Source organism: Ascidiella aspersa, chromosome 6 (genome assembly GCF_963924565.1).
Source record: "Ascidiella aspersa chromosome 6, kaAscAspe10.2, whole genome shotgun sequence".
In the NCBI taxonomy this organism is placed as follows: domain Eukaryota; kingdom Metazoa; phylum Chordata; class Ascidiacea; order Phlebobranchia; family Ascidiidae; genus Ascidiella; species Ascidiella aspersa.
The window spans coordinates 19,211,385-19,230,421 of NC_139452.1; the positions used below are offsets into that span (position 1 = coordinate 19,211,385).

At 35.3% G+C, this 19,037-nt stretch overlaps 1 protein-coding gene across 1 annotated transcript in view; it reads right to left on the bottom strand.

Annotated features, from left to right (window-relative positions):
- Window positions 1-432: 432 nt before the first annotated feature.
- The window catches only part of LOC146140620 (WD repeat-containing protein 90-like), a 58,395-nt gene continuing 39,790 nt past the window's right edge, over window positions 433-19,037 (bottom strand). The window contains exons 20-38 of the mRNA XM_083391171.1: window positions 18,653-18,899; window positions 17,632-17,772; window positions 17,098-17,209; window positions 16,791-17,019; window positions 16,253-16,444; window positions 15,686-16,082; window positions 15,338-15,506; window positions 13,171-13,310; window positions 12,899-13,016; window positions 12,433-12,525; window positions 10,757-10,868; window positions 9,826-10,064; window positions 9,432-9,557; window positions 9,211-9,318; window positions 8,081-8,212; window positions 3,853-4,050; window positions 2,890-3,093; window positions 2,252-2,374; window positions 433-1,969 (exon numbers count right to left, since the gene is read on the bottom strand). Coding sequence (XP_083247297.1) covers window positions 1,733-1,969; window positions 2,252-2,374; window positions 2,890-3,093; window positions 3,853-4,050; window positions 8,081-8,212; window positions 9,211-9,318; window positions 9,432-9,557; window positions 9,826-10,064; window positions 10,757-10,868; window positions 12,433-12,525; window positions 12,899-13,016; window positions 13,171-13,310; window positions 15,338-15,506; window positions 15,686-16,082; window positions 16,253-16,444; window positions 16,791-17,019; window positions 17,098-17,209; window positions 17,632-17,772; window positions 18,653-18,899 — 3,317 coding nt within the window. The 3' untranslated portion in view covers window positions 433-1,732. The remainder of the gene's footprint in view (window positions 1,970-2,251; window positions 2,375-2,889; window positions 3,094-3,852; window positions 4,051-8,080; window positions 8,213-9,210; window positions 9,319-9,431; window positions 9,558-9,825; window positions 10,065-10,756; window positions 10,869-12,432; window positions 12,526-12,898; window positions 13,017-13,170; window positions 13,311-15,337; window positions 15,507-15,685; window positions 16,083-16,252; window positions 16,445-16,790; window positions 17,020-17,097; window positions 17,210-17,631; window positions 17,773-18,652; window positions 18,900-19,037) is intronic.

Consider the following 19,037-nt stretch of genomic DNA (forward strand, 5'->3'; position numbering starts at 1 on the left):
AAAAAGGTTGGGAACCACTGTCCTATGTGCTCTGGCCTCGTCTCTAAGATCAGCCAACCTGAACTAATAGGGAAAGGCGACGGAGAAAACTATCTCTCCTCTCCAGGTGCTAATTAGAGATGAAAAATTTTGTATTTTTTGTGGTTACGCATTAGCTAAGACTCTTGATCAAATTACAGTAAAAAAAACTGGCTCTTTGGAAAGTGAGTTGAACCTTAACAAAATAACCTAATCTTGACAAAACATAAATTACCATATTTCTTAAAAAAAAAATTTTTTCTCAATTTAGTTGCTGTCGATTTCTCCAGCATCCTCATAGAAATTATTCCACTGCAATGTTGTACCAATTCGTGTTAAACAATTTTTATTTATAATTGCAAAAAATACTATAAATTTTTGTAAAAAAACAATACTAAATGCATCTATTGTAGTTTTGCGTAATAAAGGGTGACGAGAAAGAAATAAGATCTATTTTTTAGATCTGTATACCTACATATTTAAAAAAAAAGTTTTTCACACATTACAAAATAGTATGAAAATAATTTTTAAATTGCATGCGTATACATGTGACACTTTTTAGAGTGACTGTTGATTTGTTGTGTTATAATGAAATACTAGTCCAGTCCTAATACTCTGAACTACTTTGTTTCAACATTTGGTCCAAGTATTTTCCAAAAAACACTCAATACTTGCCTTTTGTGACAGTACATTCAGGCTGCGGGTATAACCAAGTAATTTAGGTAATTTGGCGTTAAATTTAGGTACTTGCCCGTGTGTTTAAATTGATGTATTGGACCTCAAGCGTTTATGTAATTATTAAATCAACATACAATATTTAAGTTAGGCTGCTGGTTTGGGTTCGGGTGGGTGAAGTATTATTAAACTAAATCTTCTTATGAAATAAGTCAAATTAGTGAATTGTCCAAGACCTCGAAGTCTAAAAGTCAAGACTTTTGATTCCTTTGGATACACTAATTGTCGACCTTTTTTGCTTAGAACTGCACTAATTTATGACGATAAAAACATGTAAAAGAAGCATATTGTTACAGTTCAACTGCGAGCAAAAGTGCAATTTAAATCATTGACATTCAAGCAAAAATGCTCTTTATTCAATTAAAGTATACACGGAGAATATACTTCTGCTTTAATCCTGTCCTATGTTTTACATAAAAATTACACATGTGTAGATAGGTAACTGAAGAAAAAGTGAGCGCGGTAGAAAAGAGGGTAAGAACCAGTGTTTGAACTATTCCAAAAATAATGATAATAATATGAACCGCTGTAAGAAAGAGTAAAAAAGGTACAAACAAGACACAAACTCGTTAATGAGCACAAGAGTAAAAAATAGAATATTTTTTGCGAATTATTTTTGTAGCAGCTTCGTATACCAATATGTGTTCACCATACACAATCTAAGTAGATAATGAATGGATCCTTTGATGTACGAAATAGTTTTATTAACGCGTTGCCTATATTTCCAGTAAAATCCTGCTGATCTAACAGAAACCTAAAGAGGAAAAACATAAGACACGGTAACTTAGGGTGAGGCAGATTACACTTGGCTCGCCCTCAACTTCTTAGAAATACTGACGGGTATTTACAGTATTTGAAAAAAAGAAAGAAAATTCTCAAGAATGTGCTTAAGTACCCATGTTTCATTAAAGTATATGGCACATATTTTACCTTTGCAACTGTAAATATTAATCATGGTTACATTTGTTGCGTCAATAAACTAAACAACTTTCCACAGCAACAATTCACTTCCTGATGCTGATAACAAAAGGTCTCCTCTAGGGGAGAAACAAACATGGCTGACAGTTGAACAATGACCGATGAAATCTTGAAAGGTACCTTTCCTTAAATCGATTAGTTCAATCAAGCGAGATTTGGTTCCGACTGCCATTAGAGCTCCCCGTGACAAAGTTGCCATACAGCTTGCCCAGTTGGCTAAAGAAACTGAAGAAATTACCTGAAATTTACAGAAGTTTATAAATAGTATTATATTTATTTTATATATTATAGCGATATTTTATTTGTGGGTGATTTTTTCATTGATATCGGATGTTATCTGTGACCACTCGGAATGAAAAATAGATATAATTTATAATTATCTTTTGATTCTTATTTATATATTAAAAAAAGTTGCTTTGAGTAAAAGTTATAAAACAACTGTTGTGTTTTAGGCAGCAATGCACTTGTAATAACAATTTTTATTAACTGACAAAATGTATTTTTTCCTAAGAATACTAACCTTCTTTTTAGTAAGACTGTATATCTGAACACCCTTTGTCAATCCATACCCGCAGTACAGAAGTTTGTCGGGGTCAGTGGGATGAAACAAGCACACGCTCGGGGGTAGCATACTTGGCGTTCTCTGAAAACAAAAAAACAAAGATGAATTATTTCAGGTGGGCCCATGTTAGGAAAGAGTAAAAGAAGCAAACAGCAAACATGTCAGATGTATAATATTGTACTTTAGCTTTAAACTTTAATTGGGTGGCAAAATTTCTGGATGTTAATTACAAAGCCCACTAAAACTTTTAGAAAAAAAAGGTTATCAAAAGTGTAAAATACTGGGTTCGATGCTGTCCCCCTGCAAACGATTATAAAATAACAATAGAAGACCTCAGAAAGTTCCAAAATGGTACGTTCAACTAAAACTCACAGGAGGTCATTGTGGGCGTCATAGATTCAGATTTAAATGCCAAACATTTTACTTAAGCTTATGTTTGAGGCGGGAATACTCAACCACTTCGAATTACTACTCGCTTCGAGGGCGAATCAACCAAACTACGCTCGTTTCAAATAAAACTTAACCTTCGTGCAAAACCTGTACCTCAAAAAAGCAACGTTATTTCATTTTCAACTATGACTCTTAAAACAACATACTAAGCAGTGTTGTGGTCGCTCGGATCCGTCTGGTGCGAAACAAGGAGCAGGGAATGTAAGCCAATCAATCATTTGACAGACATCATGCCGCCATTCTGTACCCCATACACTGACACGGCGATCACTGCCACATATTAGCATCAAGCTTGTCTGCAAATCATCATTCGGAACACTGTCCACCTCCGTTAAGATTCCTGGGTGATCCTATCAACAAATAAATACCAAAAAGTTATAGCTGAAACATTCGGTCTTATTTTCATTTAGCCATGGGCACGCAGGAAAAATTACAGTTGGACTCTTGATGGCGGATAACCTGAATTCACCACACCATTTTTAATGTATTGAAGCGACGCCTACTTTGTTAACCTCGTACTACTCTGATTGGAGGCCTTAATAAGAAGTAGAAAATTAGAAGTTTGCTAGGACAATTGCTAGCATCAAAAGACCTTAAAATTTGGCATTGTTCTTAAAATACCTTACTTAAGTGACCGTACTCATGTCAATAAAAGTCAAACTGATGACAACCAAACACTATTTATATTATCGTGTACTAGATCTGATATGCATTGTATACGTGCGCTAAAAAGCGCAGAAGTCGAGTATTAAATTTCCGCGAACCGATTACTATGGTAAAATGTTCGTGTTGAAATAGTCATTGGTCTAAAACTGTATTGCCGCACAAAAAACACGTTAAAGAATCGCACAACACGCGTTAAAGCTGTCTGCTGCCATCACTTTGTGCTGCAAAATAATCATTACAAATATTTTTTAACTTTGGCATTTGGTAATAATTTGAGGGTCACAACTATTTTATCTATACCAATTGCTAATTCTCTGACAAAAATAGGCTAGGCGTGTTGTGCGATTCTTTTACGAATAGGATTGGTACATTAGCAAAATTGAAGGGTAAAAAAGTTTGTACATCAAGTTGCCAATGAGACACTATTAAAAAAAACAACCAACCTTTCTTAGCGATACAACAATGTCATTGATGGGGGCCCCCTTATGATCAAGCAATACACGAAGGGTAACCCCTGTAGACAGTGAAGTAACAGCCACGGTACCGTCAGCAGAACCAGAAAGCAGTACGTCGTTGTCAGAGGAGAATTGAACAGCTGTGACTGATGTGGCGTGAGGCTGAAGTTTTAGCTTTAGGATTAACTGAAATACAAAGCAGTTATTGGGATCAGCAGTCTTACTTAGGATTTGCGGTCACAGTTGGTCAGTACGCTTCAAATGGTTCGTGAGACGTATACTAAATTCAAAATTTATGCCAGCTAAATAATTATGGTGTTCAAGTTAATACAACTCAGGGGCGTATCCAGAATTTTTTAAAGGGGGATCCCGAATTTTCAACTTGGGGAATTCCCCGCTTTTTCGTCTGACGTTAATGACGTTATAAAATAGTGACGTATATGACGTCATAAAAGAGCGATTGTGATAACGTCATAAATAATACCGCTTAGTGTGCAATCGTTAATTTCAGAAGAAAATCGAAAACAAGACCGTGAAATATATGTGATTGATTTGGGTAGATCCATGTACGGGACCACGCTAAATTACAAGCACGTCTTTCGCCACCTGCAATACTAAACGAAGATCGTTTTCCCGGGTGTTATTCGACTAGCACAACATAAAAACGTAAATAGTTCTAAAAGCAGTGTTGTTAACCTTTTTAAGAGAGGGCACACCCGGCGAGCGAAGCGAGCGCGATTTTTTTTTTTTAAGAAATGCCGGTATTACGGCATTTCTTTCAAATTTATTGCAAGTTTTATTACATTGCCGAAACTAAAAAATAAAAAAATATGACCAATATTTTTGAATACGTTTTTCATTGGTCCGCGACGCACTTAGCAGCCCTCCACGGCGAAACGGTAAAGCAACGCTGTTCAAAACGGTAAAGCAACGCTGTTCAAAAAGAGCATTAAAATATAAACAAAACGGACGTATAAAAGTCACTGCGCAAACATTTTCGCACTTACGTAGTTAAAATAGTCGAAAAGTATATGAAATGGAAAACTGCGAGAAACATCAGCACTGCCTAACTCGACGTTATAAGAGAGAAAAAGGCGGAGACCGCTTGATTTATTGTTGTTAATTGTCGAACACACACTTGCTAATCAGCCAACCTAAACGAATTAGGAAATGCGAGAGAAAAAATATCCTTCGTTTACGGTCGACCAAACAAGAAACGAAAAACGGCGTTTTGCGTTTGATTTTGGTTTCGCATTAGGTTAAGACGCGTGACCCAATTACATTAAAAAACACGCAGCTTCGGACGGTGAGTTTAAACGCTGACAAAAACGAACAAAAAACGATATTGTCACTTACGAAAAGGGGGGGGGGGGGGGGGGTGGGGTCCGAACCCAAACTTACTCTGGTATTATAGTAAATTTAAATTTACCGTAGGACAACATACGTGAGGCTCTTTGCGTTAGCGCCTCTTTATTGAACCTATACCTGAGGACAATTTGGCACCGAGAATACGTATTACCAAGTCGAACAAATACTGCTATCACACGGACCGTATACTTAACACACTTTCATTAGGCAGCCGGACACTTACAGGAAAACTGATAAATGCGATAATTTATAACTCCTATTCAAATAAATGCCCCTTCCACACATGTTGTAAGGCAGGGTTTCTTACCAAAAGGGGTTCTAAGGGGGTGGGGGGAAGCTAAGTCAGACACAGAAAATGTATTACTGGAATTTATTTCTTTGCTTAGTTAAATGTATAACTAACTCTCATTTTGCTATTGTGTTACTGTTTTATCAGTTACTTGTACAAAAATATAATTATAATGGTTTTGTTATTTAAGCAATTTTAGAAGGGGTGCGAAAATCGGTTGGTGATTTGAACGGGGTGCAAAGAAAAAGGTTAAGAGCCACTGCCGTAAGGTGATACTCTAATTGTGGGGAAGAATTTAGTTAATCGATACCAAACACAATCAGTGGCAAACCAAATAGGGATTACCAGTGCATTTTTCTTTTTCTACAAGTGGCCTTCCAATCACCGCGAAACGCATAGTAACAAATCACATATTTCGAAATTTCTATTCATGGAACGTGTAGCGCCATCTAGTACAACAATTGGGAAAGCAGTTTTTACATGTTGATTGCCACATTTATTTTTTTATAATAATGGGCCATAAAACGAGGCATAGCATGATGGATTGCTTCATTTTGTTTAGCCACGCAAAATTCAGGTATTCGTAAATGAATGTGATTATTGCAATATTGCAGGTGCAAGTATTTTACATTGCCGTTACAACTACATTAGTACTTTACTATTTTAAATTATGCGGGTAATACTCTATATTTACTGCTCAGAGCACACCGTTTACTAATTTTTACACAATGTAGATAAAACTTTAGGTAAATATTAAGATAAACTTATGTTGGTGTAGTAAAATCAATAGAGGTCAAATGTCATGGTACCGTATGTAACTATTTCATTCAGCATTTATAATGCTATCAACTATGTTTGTGATGTCACAATTACGAATTGCATGAACAGAGTTGAATGAAATGCTCGGCGTAGTAAGCAATTTTGAAACGCAACCTTACCACATTGCCCAAACAATGCAATTACTTGCCAGTTTGCTTGAAAAGGGTCCGAACACATGTTTTAAAAAACGTTTCGAAACCGGTGGAGTACGAAATTTGGTCCAGTAAGATAATTAATTTAACTGTAGAAAATACGGTTTCATATGTTTCTATAATCTATAGCAGTGGTTCCCAACCTTTTTGTTGTCACAGACCCCTTTAGACAAATTATTAGTTCTGCTGACCCCTACCTAAATTTTGCCTGAAACTCAATTAACATAATATTGACTATTATGCTACTCGACTGCTGTACTGTTCTCGCCTTTTTTTGCCATTTAGTTCACATATTTTCCGTGGACCCCGGGTTGGGAACCACTGATCTATAGTGTGTGTAGCTCCCGCTTCTTCTTTGTCGTCAAAAAGATACAATTATAGTAAGAAGCCTCTAACTGCTGTAAATGAAAAGTGAAATAAATTAATACCGTGTTTACGCTTTTTCCATTTCGCGGTTATTTAAGGGAATGAACAATCATTGTAAAATCGTGAGGACGTTTTCCGTCTCAAATGCTATTCGTCACGGTTTATTTTTTAAAAAGTGGCAACGTTTTTTTCCACATAGTTGATGTTATTTGATAGTCATTGGAATGGTACGTGTGCAGGCGCTGATTAAGGTTTTGTTCAGGGGTGTCCATAAGAGTTTTAGGAGATGAAATCGAAAAGTTACATCTTAACGTGACGTCATAAAGAGATAACCTTACAGCACCAAACAGTTCGTTTATTTTGCTTAAGTTTTACTTTGAACAAGTGTCAATACGCCTTCGGGCGAAAACGGTTTAAACAAAATAAGTAAAGACATTCACAATATATAACAGAGATCAAAGAGCTATTTTTTGCATTAATGTAGGTAATATATAAAAAAAATGACCGTTTTGAGGGGGTGGCATGGTCACCACTAGGATCCTCCACTGACGTGTGTCGCCAATTCTACTAAATATAGGCATAGCTAGACAGCGAAAAGCGCTTCTTGGGTTTCTATTAACTTATTCTAAATAAAGATTACGTGATAGCGCAATGATATACACCAGGGGGTTGAAATCTTTCATAATAACTGGGGAACGTATGAATCCCAATTTGAATAAAAATTCTCACCTATGTACATTGTACATTTAACAGCCACGAGACTTGCGAGGTCATAAAAGTAAGCGAGTAACGAGAATTACTTCTATTAATGCCGGTAATTCTCTAGACTCGATATTGAGAAATAAAATTTAGGAAAAACACATTTTTTAAATGACCACAAAACTACTCGTAGTTAGTATTAATGTCGCGGGCCTATAACACTAAAGAATGTTGTGGGCCACATATTTTTGCTCTGCGGGCCCTAAATTAAATTGTTTTACTTAAAAATGGATCAGTGATAAAAATAAATCACAATGCTAATTCTAATCAATTATTTTGTACAGTAATCCACTTGTTTAAAAAGTTATATGACGTACTTCTTTTTTAGGTCTGTAAATAATTGGATTCTCCGTAAACACACCCATAAAACCACTGACAAACATACACAACGAAAGTGTCTCACCCCCAAAAATACAAAAAAACGCAATTAATTTGCCATTTCTCACTTAAATATTAAGTATACCTTGTCAATATCAAATACACGTGACGTCCCATCTGTGTATCCGGCAGCTAACATCTTCGGTTTGACAAGACTACTGTCAGTAGTTTCAGCATAATGACTGAAGGCGACACATTTGCTAGACTGGTTTATTACCTAGAAAAATAACATTTTTAAGCTGCGTTGTACGAAATCAAGTATTTTTTCGATAATAGAATGTAGGAAAGGTTAAAAAGCCATATGAAGAAACATATTGCGCTAACAAAAGCTGATATGTAGAACTCATTTCTAAGTGGCAAACAATAACACTAAGATTACAAGGTTATAATACATTTTCAAATTAGAGTGCCCTTCGGGCGCTGATACATCTGAAAATTTTTTTAATTGATATTAAACAAGTTCTGTTTTATTTATTCGCAACTACGCAAACACATCATATGATATCGAGCGACATTTTTAAAATAAAATATAAGAAGTTTTGGCTTGTTTAGCGACATAAAACTTTTTTTCCAAGAAACAATTCGTCCATGACATAAGACAATTGTTAGCCTAGAATTCAGGGGTTCCCAACCTTTTTACGATCTCGTACCACTTGGACGCTCTGTAGTGTTACGCGTACCACTTCAGCAGAAAAAAAATTTAATTGAATCATATTTTTATCTATTTTTAGCTATTTTTAGCTTACAACTAGCATTATTCAACGGTATTTGTAGCTTAAGGCTTAAGCTATAAAACAGTGGATTATATCTATCAAGAGCAATCATTTGGCATAATTAACGCCCACAGTCTCACAGCGTTGTACACTTTACAAAGCAACTGTGCTCCTTGTCAACAATTGACATGGCCTGTATTTTGAAGATTGCGTTGTTTCGAAACAACAGGAATAGTTACGTAACAATAAGAATGGGCTTCGGGGAATTTTGTTTTATTGAAATAAAACCAGAAAACAAAATATAAAGTTGTGAATCCAGGGTTATGTGAAAAAACGGATGCTTCTCGCGTACCACCTGAAAAACCTTTGCGTACCACTAGTGGTACGCGTACCACAGGTTGGGAACCCCTTCCCTAGATGCATAATTAAGCATGATAATATTAAGAACAAAAAATATTGGGTACTATAGAATAAGCTTTGATCCAGAAAACTAAGCATATACCTGAAACTGGACGGCCATGTCCATGGTCCGTAAAGACCACAAGCGAACAGTTCCCTCCTCACTACAAGTGGCCGCGTAATTGCATTCGTCAAATGCAATCCCGTTAATCTGGTACATAAACGGGCATAGAAATAGAAATTGTATATTTGTAAAACATGCAACATATTAAAGATACGTGATAAGTTTGTTTTATAAATTCGACTTTGGAAAAATTCAGCTACCTGTCCTTTATGGCCTGAAACCATCATTATTGTTGAACGTTCGTTCCAATTAAGATACCAAATCGTTCCACAAGTAGTCCCTACTATTCCCATCTCCAATGCATCGTCAAATACACCAGCAATTATCTGCAATGGTCTAGTCTTTAAAAAAACGTCAAGCTGCAACCACATTTTTGTACAATACAACATTAACAGGCTAAGGGGGAATTGGATGCTAAAAAAACGGTGATTATACGTCTACGGACGGTTTGGCTTTATTACACTTGCTTCTACGTAATTTCAAATAGTGGCAACAACACTTTATATAGATTGATGAAAGGTTACCGTAAATCGAGTTTGTGTAATTTACGTTATCCGATTAGTAAAATCAATAAGTGTCAAAGCAAACATCAACCTCAGCATGCAGCGACAGTTCGTCTTCCATATAAAAATTTGCAGGTTTCCCTCCATCTTTGTACATTAACTCTTTCACTCCAGCCAAAGACCAAAGGCGCGACACACGTGATACGCCACAGACCACTAAGCGGTTGCCACTTGACTGCATTACGCATATTTCAGCGGAGTCAGCCTTCCAGTGCAAGAAACAGCAGTTATTAGTGGTGTCCCAAGCTGATACAACTCCTGTACTAGAACCTGTACATAAGTTTCACCAAATTACGCAAATTCTATTATCGCCTTATGTTTTAAGCTTATAAAGTTATATGCCCCTCAGGTGGAGGGGGTTGAAGCTTCAAAGAGCGAATTTGGTAGTTGTCTGAGAAATCGTTTTTTTTTATGTTTTTTTTTCAATGTTTGTAAAAACTAGTTTTTTTTCATCCTTAAAAATATTTCACGTGCCGTTTCACTTTAGATGGGAATTTTAACTAAACTAAATTTTACACAGCTGAACTTGTTTAAAATAATTTTGATGTTTGGCCAAATTATCCATTATATCGAGCACCGGGCTAATCTTTTTTTTTTCTCAATTGGTCATGCAACTTTACAAATACAAAAATGAGCCGAAACCATATAAAGTAACAGTAAAAAACTTTTCTTGCTTGTTTTTTCCCGTGGGTAGTAAAATTAGTGCTAAGAACAACAAAGTATTGCCATAACTACATCGTCTGCAATAATACCAGTTTAAACCAAGTCTAGTAATTTTTGTTTAGTCACTAACAAAATTTATAGCAATATTTTAATAATTAGTTGTACCAAATGTTTGCTGAGGCAAACAAAAATGTAATGTTTCCTGTTTACAATTTATTTGGTTTAGAAAAACAAACATATTTTGAGTTGAACATGTTATAAGTTAAACTATTCAAAAGTTTTAGTTCGCTAGCACTTACCTATATAGAGGACGTGCTGTTCGCCATAGCAACAACATGTAAAATCGGCTACTTTTTCACGCAGCTCATCTATGCGTAGGTTTGTGGGTACATCAGCCTCGCACAACGAAATCTGTAGACGAAGTAATATATATATATATGCACCCAACTGTATTTGCCATTAGCGAGAAGTCGGAGGTGTACGATTTGTTTTAATTTACCCTTTTAATACTTACTAGAGAACGCAGTGGTTTTAAAAGTTTTGATTGCATTTATTATACGATTTAATTGTTAAAACAACACGGTGTTTAGCTTTTCTCTTAAGTTTATGTTATTATTATAACTTATTTAAATCACTTTACTGTTATAATAGAACATGAACAAAACCCTTAGTAATTCAGTATATCCGCTTTAGGAGGCAAAAAGGGCGATCCTGGCTAAACTGAACTTACTTCTTCCGCATTAGCTTATCGTGACAAAACAAAGATATAATACAATCTTAACTTTCTATTTGCTAATTATTGTAAAGTATTTGATAAGCACAATTAACATTATCCAGCATGTCGAGCAAGAGGGGGAGCACAAAACATGTACGTAATTACAAATGTTTTTATTTAACGCCTTACCAGTGTGGAGATTATTTTGAAAAAAATCATTTCGCTAGTTTTGTACGAAAAATGGCTTTTTAGCACATTTTTTGAACTTTAGATAAGTAATTGATATAATTGTGTGAATTACTAAATGCACTATTATATTAATTTGATGTCATGTTTGCTGCATCTACTTTATTTTAAAATTTTAAGCCATTTTTCATATATAACAGCCTAACAAATATTGTTGAAATGTGACATTTGTACCATGACTACTCACTTTTTACTGCAAAACAGGTTTATTTATGGCTATTCAATTGCAAAGCAATGCAAAAAAAGAAGAAAAAAAATGTTTTTAGGGGGAAGACAATTAATTATTTTCAAAATTTTAGCCCAAATCTGAATTTTCAAATTTACGTAGCACGGTCAATACTGAACCAAACGTGCTCAGATTTGGTTTGTGTGTTTTTTAGACGCAACCTAACAATTCCAGGGGGTCCCCACTGAAATTTGATAAAAAAGTGTTTTTTTGAACAACCCTAATATATATTAACTGCGAGAAAATATTTAAGCTTTGGGAGACAACAGTAGTAAAAAATTATCGCCACTGTATACAATATATCGCCATCCCTCTATGGCCTATATACACAAACCTAAACCCCACTTAGGCCTATTGTTCCATTTATTAGAACCCCACCTATAACCAAGCCAAACATCTCTTTAACCTTATCTTTTTTCTAGAACTAACGGAATACTCGGTCCCTGCAAACCTAGCTATAGAAGTAGCCAGGGAACGTCTTAACCAAGACATCACACTGGAAAATAGGACTAAGTTTAATAATATAATAGAAGTGTTGAAAATATGAATAGATTCCACATACATCAAATTCACTGGAAAGCATAACAAACAGACCGCCACGAATTTGGCAAAGATACATGGGTTAAATGTCGTCATAATAAAAACCAATATCATACAGCAGTCTACAGTTTGCGATTATCGCGTTAATGGGGAGAAATAGGTTTGTTTAATAGTAGTAGCAACAGTTGTGTCAAATAACAACGCGACAAAACGTAAATGCTTTCTTTCTATTTTGGTTTTATTTATACCTCCTTCCCTTCTTCATCCAACATCCAGAACAAGATACTCGCATCTGATCCAACAGTAACAAACTCGTTCGCAGTAAATGGATCCCATGTCACCTATTGACGGGAATTTTATAAATAACAAATTCCAAAATTTGAAAAAACGCGCAAACGACATATCAGTGATGTACTTTTTTCCCAACCTAGAATAGTTTAATTGGTCACTAAAATACATATTTTTCATCCAGTACATCGTAGGTACATTACAAGAAAAAAATTATGAATTATGCCATAATCCGCAACAGACAACTTTCCATATTGACATGAATCAGACTGACACAAAAATTAAACGTTTTTTCTCAAAACTAGTACAAATATTTTTCAATCTACTAATCTCCAAAAGACAATTTAATTATATAAAATATATAAAAAGAACTACCCTTACTAACCCCTTAAAACAATCAATAAAATATAATCGCAAATTGTTTACGTGATTAATTGGTGATATGGATTTCGTTGAAGTGAGCATAACAGGAGCGCATAACCCGTCAAAGGCACTCCACACAATTACCAAATTCTCGCGGTAGTCACCCACTGAAACTAGAAACCTAAGATGAACAATAAGATATGATTATTACACATTCTTAAACGTAGCATGATAATTTTTTGAATTTTAATGTAAAACATTGCAATGTATAACATTACTAATACCCAAGTAAAAGCAATGGAAGAAATTTATTTTGAATCATAATTTAGTATTACCTATCGTCTCTCGAATAAGCCAAGGCAACAATATCATATTCATGTTTTCTCAACGTTGCTTTGCACTTATGAGTTTGAACATCCCACAAACATATAACACCGAAATTGGCTCCACATGCACCAGAGGCTGAAGCAAGGATCTAAAAAAACATGGCGGCCATACCTTAGTGCTATTGTATGATTCATTTTCACTCTCGTTATACTACAATGCACACCTCTCGTTATACTACAATGCACACAACATCTTATATATTTGCTTTCAGCAAAATACTATAAATTTGAAGAGACTTTACGTTTGCCAGTAAAAGCATAGAACATGACATTTTGTATTGTTTGGCATGTTGTGTGTAATATTGCTTGTTGTTTGGCAAACGTTACGTGTAAAGTAAACCATGTATTTGTGGCTAGGGTTTGTTCAAATATTTATATTTTTTACCATCCGGATATTTACATTTTAAATTAACCGGTTTACCGGATAACAAACGATAACTATTCAACAATCAATCTTTTCTAATTTTTATAAAAAGAAAATGGCAAAATCTTCCAACTAAGGCGCAGTTTACAATAAATGCTTACACATAGGACTTTGTGCTTCGGCAAGGCATTTATTATAATGCATAACACATCAATTCTTGAACCCAGTCAAGCTCTGTACCAAAGAGTCTAACACCTACACTGAAACTGAATATAGTATCGGAGTTTCAGCGACCCTGAATTTTGAAGTTTTTAAAACTCAGGATTTATTTTACACGACCCTTTTTTAAGGTTTACACTTGACTTGCGAGTAGATAGAATAGATACCACTGACCCTCGTGGTATGACCTCCACTATAATTTATTTCGTAATTAGTTCTTTTAGAGGCTCTTACGAGCTTAAAACAGCAATTTAATATAGAAGATGCACTCAGTCATGTTTAAAAGTGAGACGTCATTAAGAAAACAAAATACACAATTCGTTCTAAAACAGCAGGAATATGATGAGTTGTGGCGACCCCACAAAATTTTCAGGCGATATACAGGTTGGGGTCCACTGGTTTAGAGAACTGCAAAACTCATTCAGTTAGACTCCCTGGTTCAAACGGGACTAAAACGGTTTTCCAATTCACCGACAACGTTACTTTCACGGTATTTGGTTGACCAGCAAAACTATACCCGGATCTAAAAACTCGGTTAATTGGTTAACCGCCATCAGGATAGAACAACCGTATTTGTGACGTTAAATATTATAGTTATCTAAAACGGGTTTGTAAACCGTTCGTCCGTGAAGCTTTTTTTGACTTTTTAACGGGCTATTTTAATTTTCCTTAGGACAGCGGTGAACAACCGGAGGCCGTTTGGACACGAGGCCGTTGATAATAAATTGTGCGGTCAAGCACATGCTTGAAAAAAAACAATTGTTGACAGGGGGTTTTGAATTGAAACTTTTTTGTCCACTTTAGGTGTAAATTTGACTTCTGAAACTGGCCAAAAAGTACACAGATTCTTTATGTTATAGGCCAGGATATCAGCCTCCAGTTGTTGGTCTTTAGATTGGCTAAGATCAGTGGGGTGAACTAATGCGTAAAGCTTTACAGCACAGTGCATAACATAATGTCTCGTGACACTGTAAAGAGTTTATCAATATTTGAAGACTTGGTTTGGATAACAAGGCAGATCACAGATGAATTCTATTAATATCTTAGGTCTCCAAATTTATCTATCTCGTAGTAAAAAAACAACAATGACCGGCTTGAAAAGGGACAACTATGATGGGCCTGTTGGAAGAGGAAGTTTACTATCTAAATTTGCGAGAACTGGCTACAAAATCTCGTTTACAAGAATAAACTATTTAAAAACAACATACCGAGCTCGATTTAGCCATGCCATTTTTCCTGCGAGAAGTCCAAAAACCTAAGGGTTCATAAAACTTTATTAACTGCCCCTAATGTCTAGCTCACCACATGTAAACAAGTATTAGGTATGTTATTTGGCCTTAGCAAATACAATAGCTACTAATAAGCTTTTGAAAAACCTCGGAGGCAATAAGGATGAAACCCGATATACTGATAGACACAAACGTATAATATTGACAAAACGCTTGCGAGACAGGTTTAGTTTACATAATAAAAGTTAGTTTATTCACTTCAGCGCCAGTTACTAATTCATTTTGATATGAAATATGTGCTAACCTGTCCATCATGTTGCATAGTAAGACAAGACACCTCCTCAGTATGTTCCTTTAAAATTATTTTGTTGTTAGTCGCAAGGTTCTCCAACCTTATCAAACATCCACAGCTAAAAGCGAGACGACCTGTGTTAGCGTTCCATGCAAGGTTGTGTCGACCGTTTCCATTGTAGCTAAAGCAACAAGTGAATAGAAATAAAATAGACAAAACAAGCCATTTGCACATAAAGAGGGTCGCACATTGATCGCATTTTTTGCACCACCGATAATATCGAACTTTAAACGAAACAGGGTTTACGACAAAATACTAAAGCTATAAACAATAACTTTGAAAAAGCATCACAACAAATACCCAATAACAGCTTGAAGTTGCAATCCTTCATGTCCTTGCGGAGCGGCGTAGTATCTTGGCGCCGCTTTACTTGTATTCAAGTGACTAGAGAAATGAGATAGCACATTTGGTCGCTCCTGAAATGTCATGTCTGGTTCGACTGACTCAAGTGTGGGGGCAATCGACTTAACCAAACTTTGGTTATTGTCTGACAACAATTCAGTACTTCCCAACACTTTGTTATTTTTTGTTTCCCAGGCTACCTTGATAGGCACTGAACCATTAATGCTTGCAGTCAAAGATTTAGATTGTAGACCTAAAGTCTTTAAATTGGAGGTTAAGGTGTGTTTAATTTCTTTTTCGTCATCGTCAAGATCAAGGTTGAGCTCATCAGGTGTATTTTTTAAATTTGTGCATTCTAAAGAAAGATATTAACAAGCTTATTTAAACAAGTCTTTTGCTTGTTATTTCTTATTTAGTACAACATTAAATTGAATTAACTGGAATTCCAAAGCTATAGTTACCGAAGACTAAGGCGCCTACAACTCTTAAATGGTAGATTTACTTCTTAAAATTTAGGCAAACAACCTTTGGTCGGGAAAGTTGCTTTCTGATGCTGTTTATTGTTTTCTTTTGTGTAGTTATGTTTTACAAGGTTACACATCATTTGTTCATCCACGGTGAACTCCGGCACTGGGCTTGCATCGAGGTCGGATGTTCGAAGGATCTCAGGGGGGGCCCAGGTAGATTCCTCCTGTGAGTCACCATCTTCACTTGAATCTTGTCAATGTAAAAATAAAATGGTTCAGTTTAACATTTTACAAACAATTAAAACCCGAAGTGGGTGACTTACCAGTCGGTTGGGCCATGTATACTCGTTTATTGCTATCTCTTGGTAAAAGGTATAGAGACGATAACATATATATTGCCATAACTGATATGTAGTATTCCGAGACTTAACTCTGTATTTGCTCATAATAAATTGTTATCCCAGGTAAAGTGATAAACTTAGAAAATATACTTTTTGACAGGTAACACCTTATTTTAAAAAAACGTCAAAAACACTCAAAGCAACTCATAGCTTATTATAGTTCAGTTACAAGAGTAAGATAATTATGGTATTTACCTTTTTGTTCACATTCATCCTTGTTTAACGACGGGAGAAAATCCAACTTTTCACCCTTTTGTAAAGTCTCCTTCTTATCTGTATTGTCCTGGTCACCAATGGCCAACTTGCGAGTCGTACGTCCAAGAAAGTCCCAGAAAAAAATTGCATCCTCACCACAAGATATGAGAGTAAGACGGTCAGGAGTAAACATTAAACGGGCAATGGTAGAGCTGTGACCAATAAAGGTCTAAATAAAACATTTCGGTCAGTTAAAAACACATATAAGCGGTACGAAAAAAATAAGAAAAAATAAAACTTATCTCACTTGGAAGTTAACATCTTTTGTCATGTTGTAATTCCAAACCTTAAGCAGTTTGTCACCTGCTGTGACTAGATGGTGCCCATCATCACTTGAACATATTGACGTTGTCGACCCTCTTAAATTAGAGTAAAGTAAAGTACTCTATACATATATGTTCTTTGCCATTTGCCTTATCTTGTTTTAGTCGAAATTGCAAAAAAATGGTAAACAAAAAAGGGAAACTAACCGAGGTTGCAAAAGTGTAAAAAGTCATGGAAAAGGTTAAATGTGTTGTTACATTTGTGTCTACGCTACTACAGCAAATATAGCTAAACAAAATGCAACCAAATAAATTTTGTTCTGTCACATAATACTTTTTATATAGCATGACTTAAATAACGGTTTTCGTCTTTTATTTTACTGAAACGCGGAAACTACACATTTAATAATAAACATATATTATGTTTCTGGAGAAAAAAAAAACAATCCTCACAATAATTTTGTGAAGAAGGACAAAGGAAATTTACAATTGTTTCATTAACAAATGTTATTAAATACCTATGGAGATTTTCTGTTATGTTGACCAAGTTTCCTGAACGGGAGTCGAACTTTATCAGTCGGTTGCCTCGAGTTACTACCATTAGTTGGTTGACAGCTCCGGAAGAGAAGCATGCGCGGTATGGTGGGTCTAACTTTGGTCTAAGATGAGACAAGGTTAAATCAATACGGGATTCTGTCTTTGGTTTTGGTGCTTTAGCAGACAAAAGCAGATGTGGCCATAGGTTACATATCATTAGTTGAGTTTTAGCTTTTCTGGGTATTTCTCATCAGATTAATACTTTTGGAGCAAAGGTCAAAATCTTGTTTCTAAGCAAGCCTATGATATTCTTTATTTGTCAAAAAGATTGTTCATTTTTCTTCAATTTTTTTTACAACTTCTGTTGTAAGAATCACCCCTCAAATATAGGGGACAAAATAAAGTTTGTAAAAGCACTTTAGGATCTATATGTGTTAATATTATGTACCAACTCCAGTTTCTCGCTTGTCAAAAGATTTCCATCAAAAAACACTGAAATGGAGAAAAAACATAAAAAACTAGATAGGATGTGTGGTTGCTGTAATGCTTTGCCAGGGGGTATAGCACAGCATGGTCCTACTATATTTTATCAGCGGTATTTTTCGATGATACTATTTTTTACGTCAAGGAGAAACAGGCAATTTCAAGGATTTCTTTCAGATGACAAGGTTCTGTTGTGTATGTTCCCGCTATTATGGGTTTCAACTTTATCCTTATGAAGATTTTTTTACAAAAATGATAAGTGCAAAAACAGCAATTCTGTTTTCCACTTGCAATATAGACTTAGAAAAAAAAAAAAAAATTGGATGCAATTAATAACAAAATAAATAAATTTTGTTCGTGTGTTACTGATGAACTACAGTTTTAAAATATTGACATTAAATAAATTTATCACAAAAATTTAGATGACTCTAATTAATCAATATTTAACGTAGCCTGAAAGTAAAAGGTTGTTCAGGACTGTTCCAAAAATCATATTCAGTAATTGATATATCAAGTTACCGTTGTCCCAATATATCAGGATCCAGCTTGAATCCAGTAGAAAAATCAATTGTGAGAATTTCATCAAGACTTGATGTTTGAAACACAGTAACAGCAAATTCGTTTGGCCCAACTACAGCCACCTTACGACCATCTGGACTAACACTTGGTACATTCCATTTACCCATAGCCGCAATATTTGGCAAGGAACGAAGTAAGGGCGCCCCCACGTGGTCAATATCAGATGTATCAAAAACTGCCATAGTTCCTGGTATGAAAAATATGAAATGTTTTACATTCCCATTAGATTATAGATTTTAAAGTGTATACATGTGTGGTGGCTTGCACAACACTAAATAAAACTAGGGGGTTCTTGTATATTTTTCTGGGGGGGTATATTTTCAGG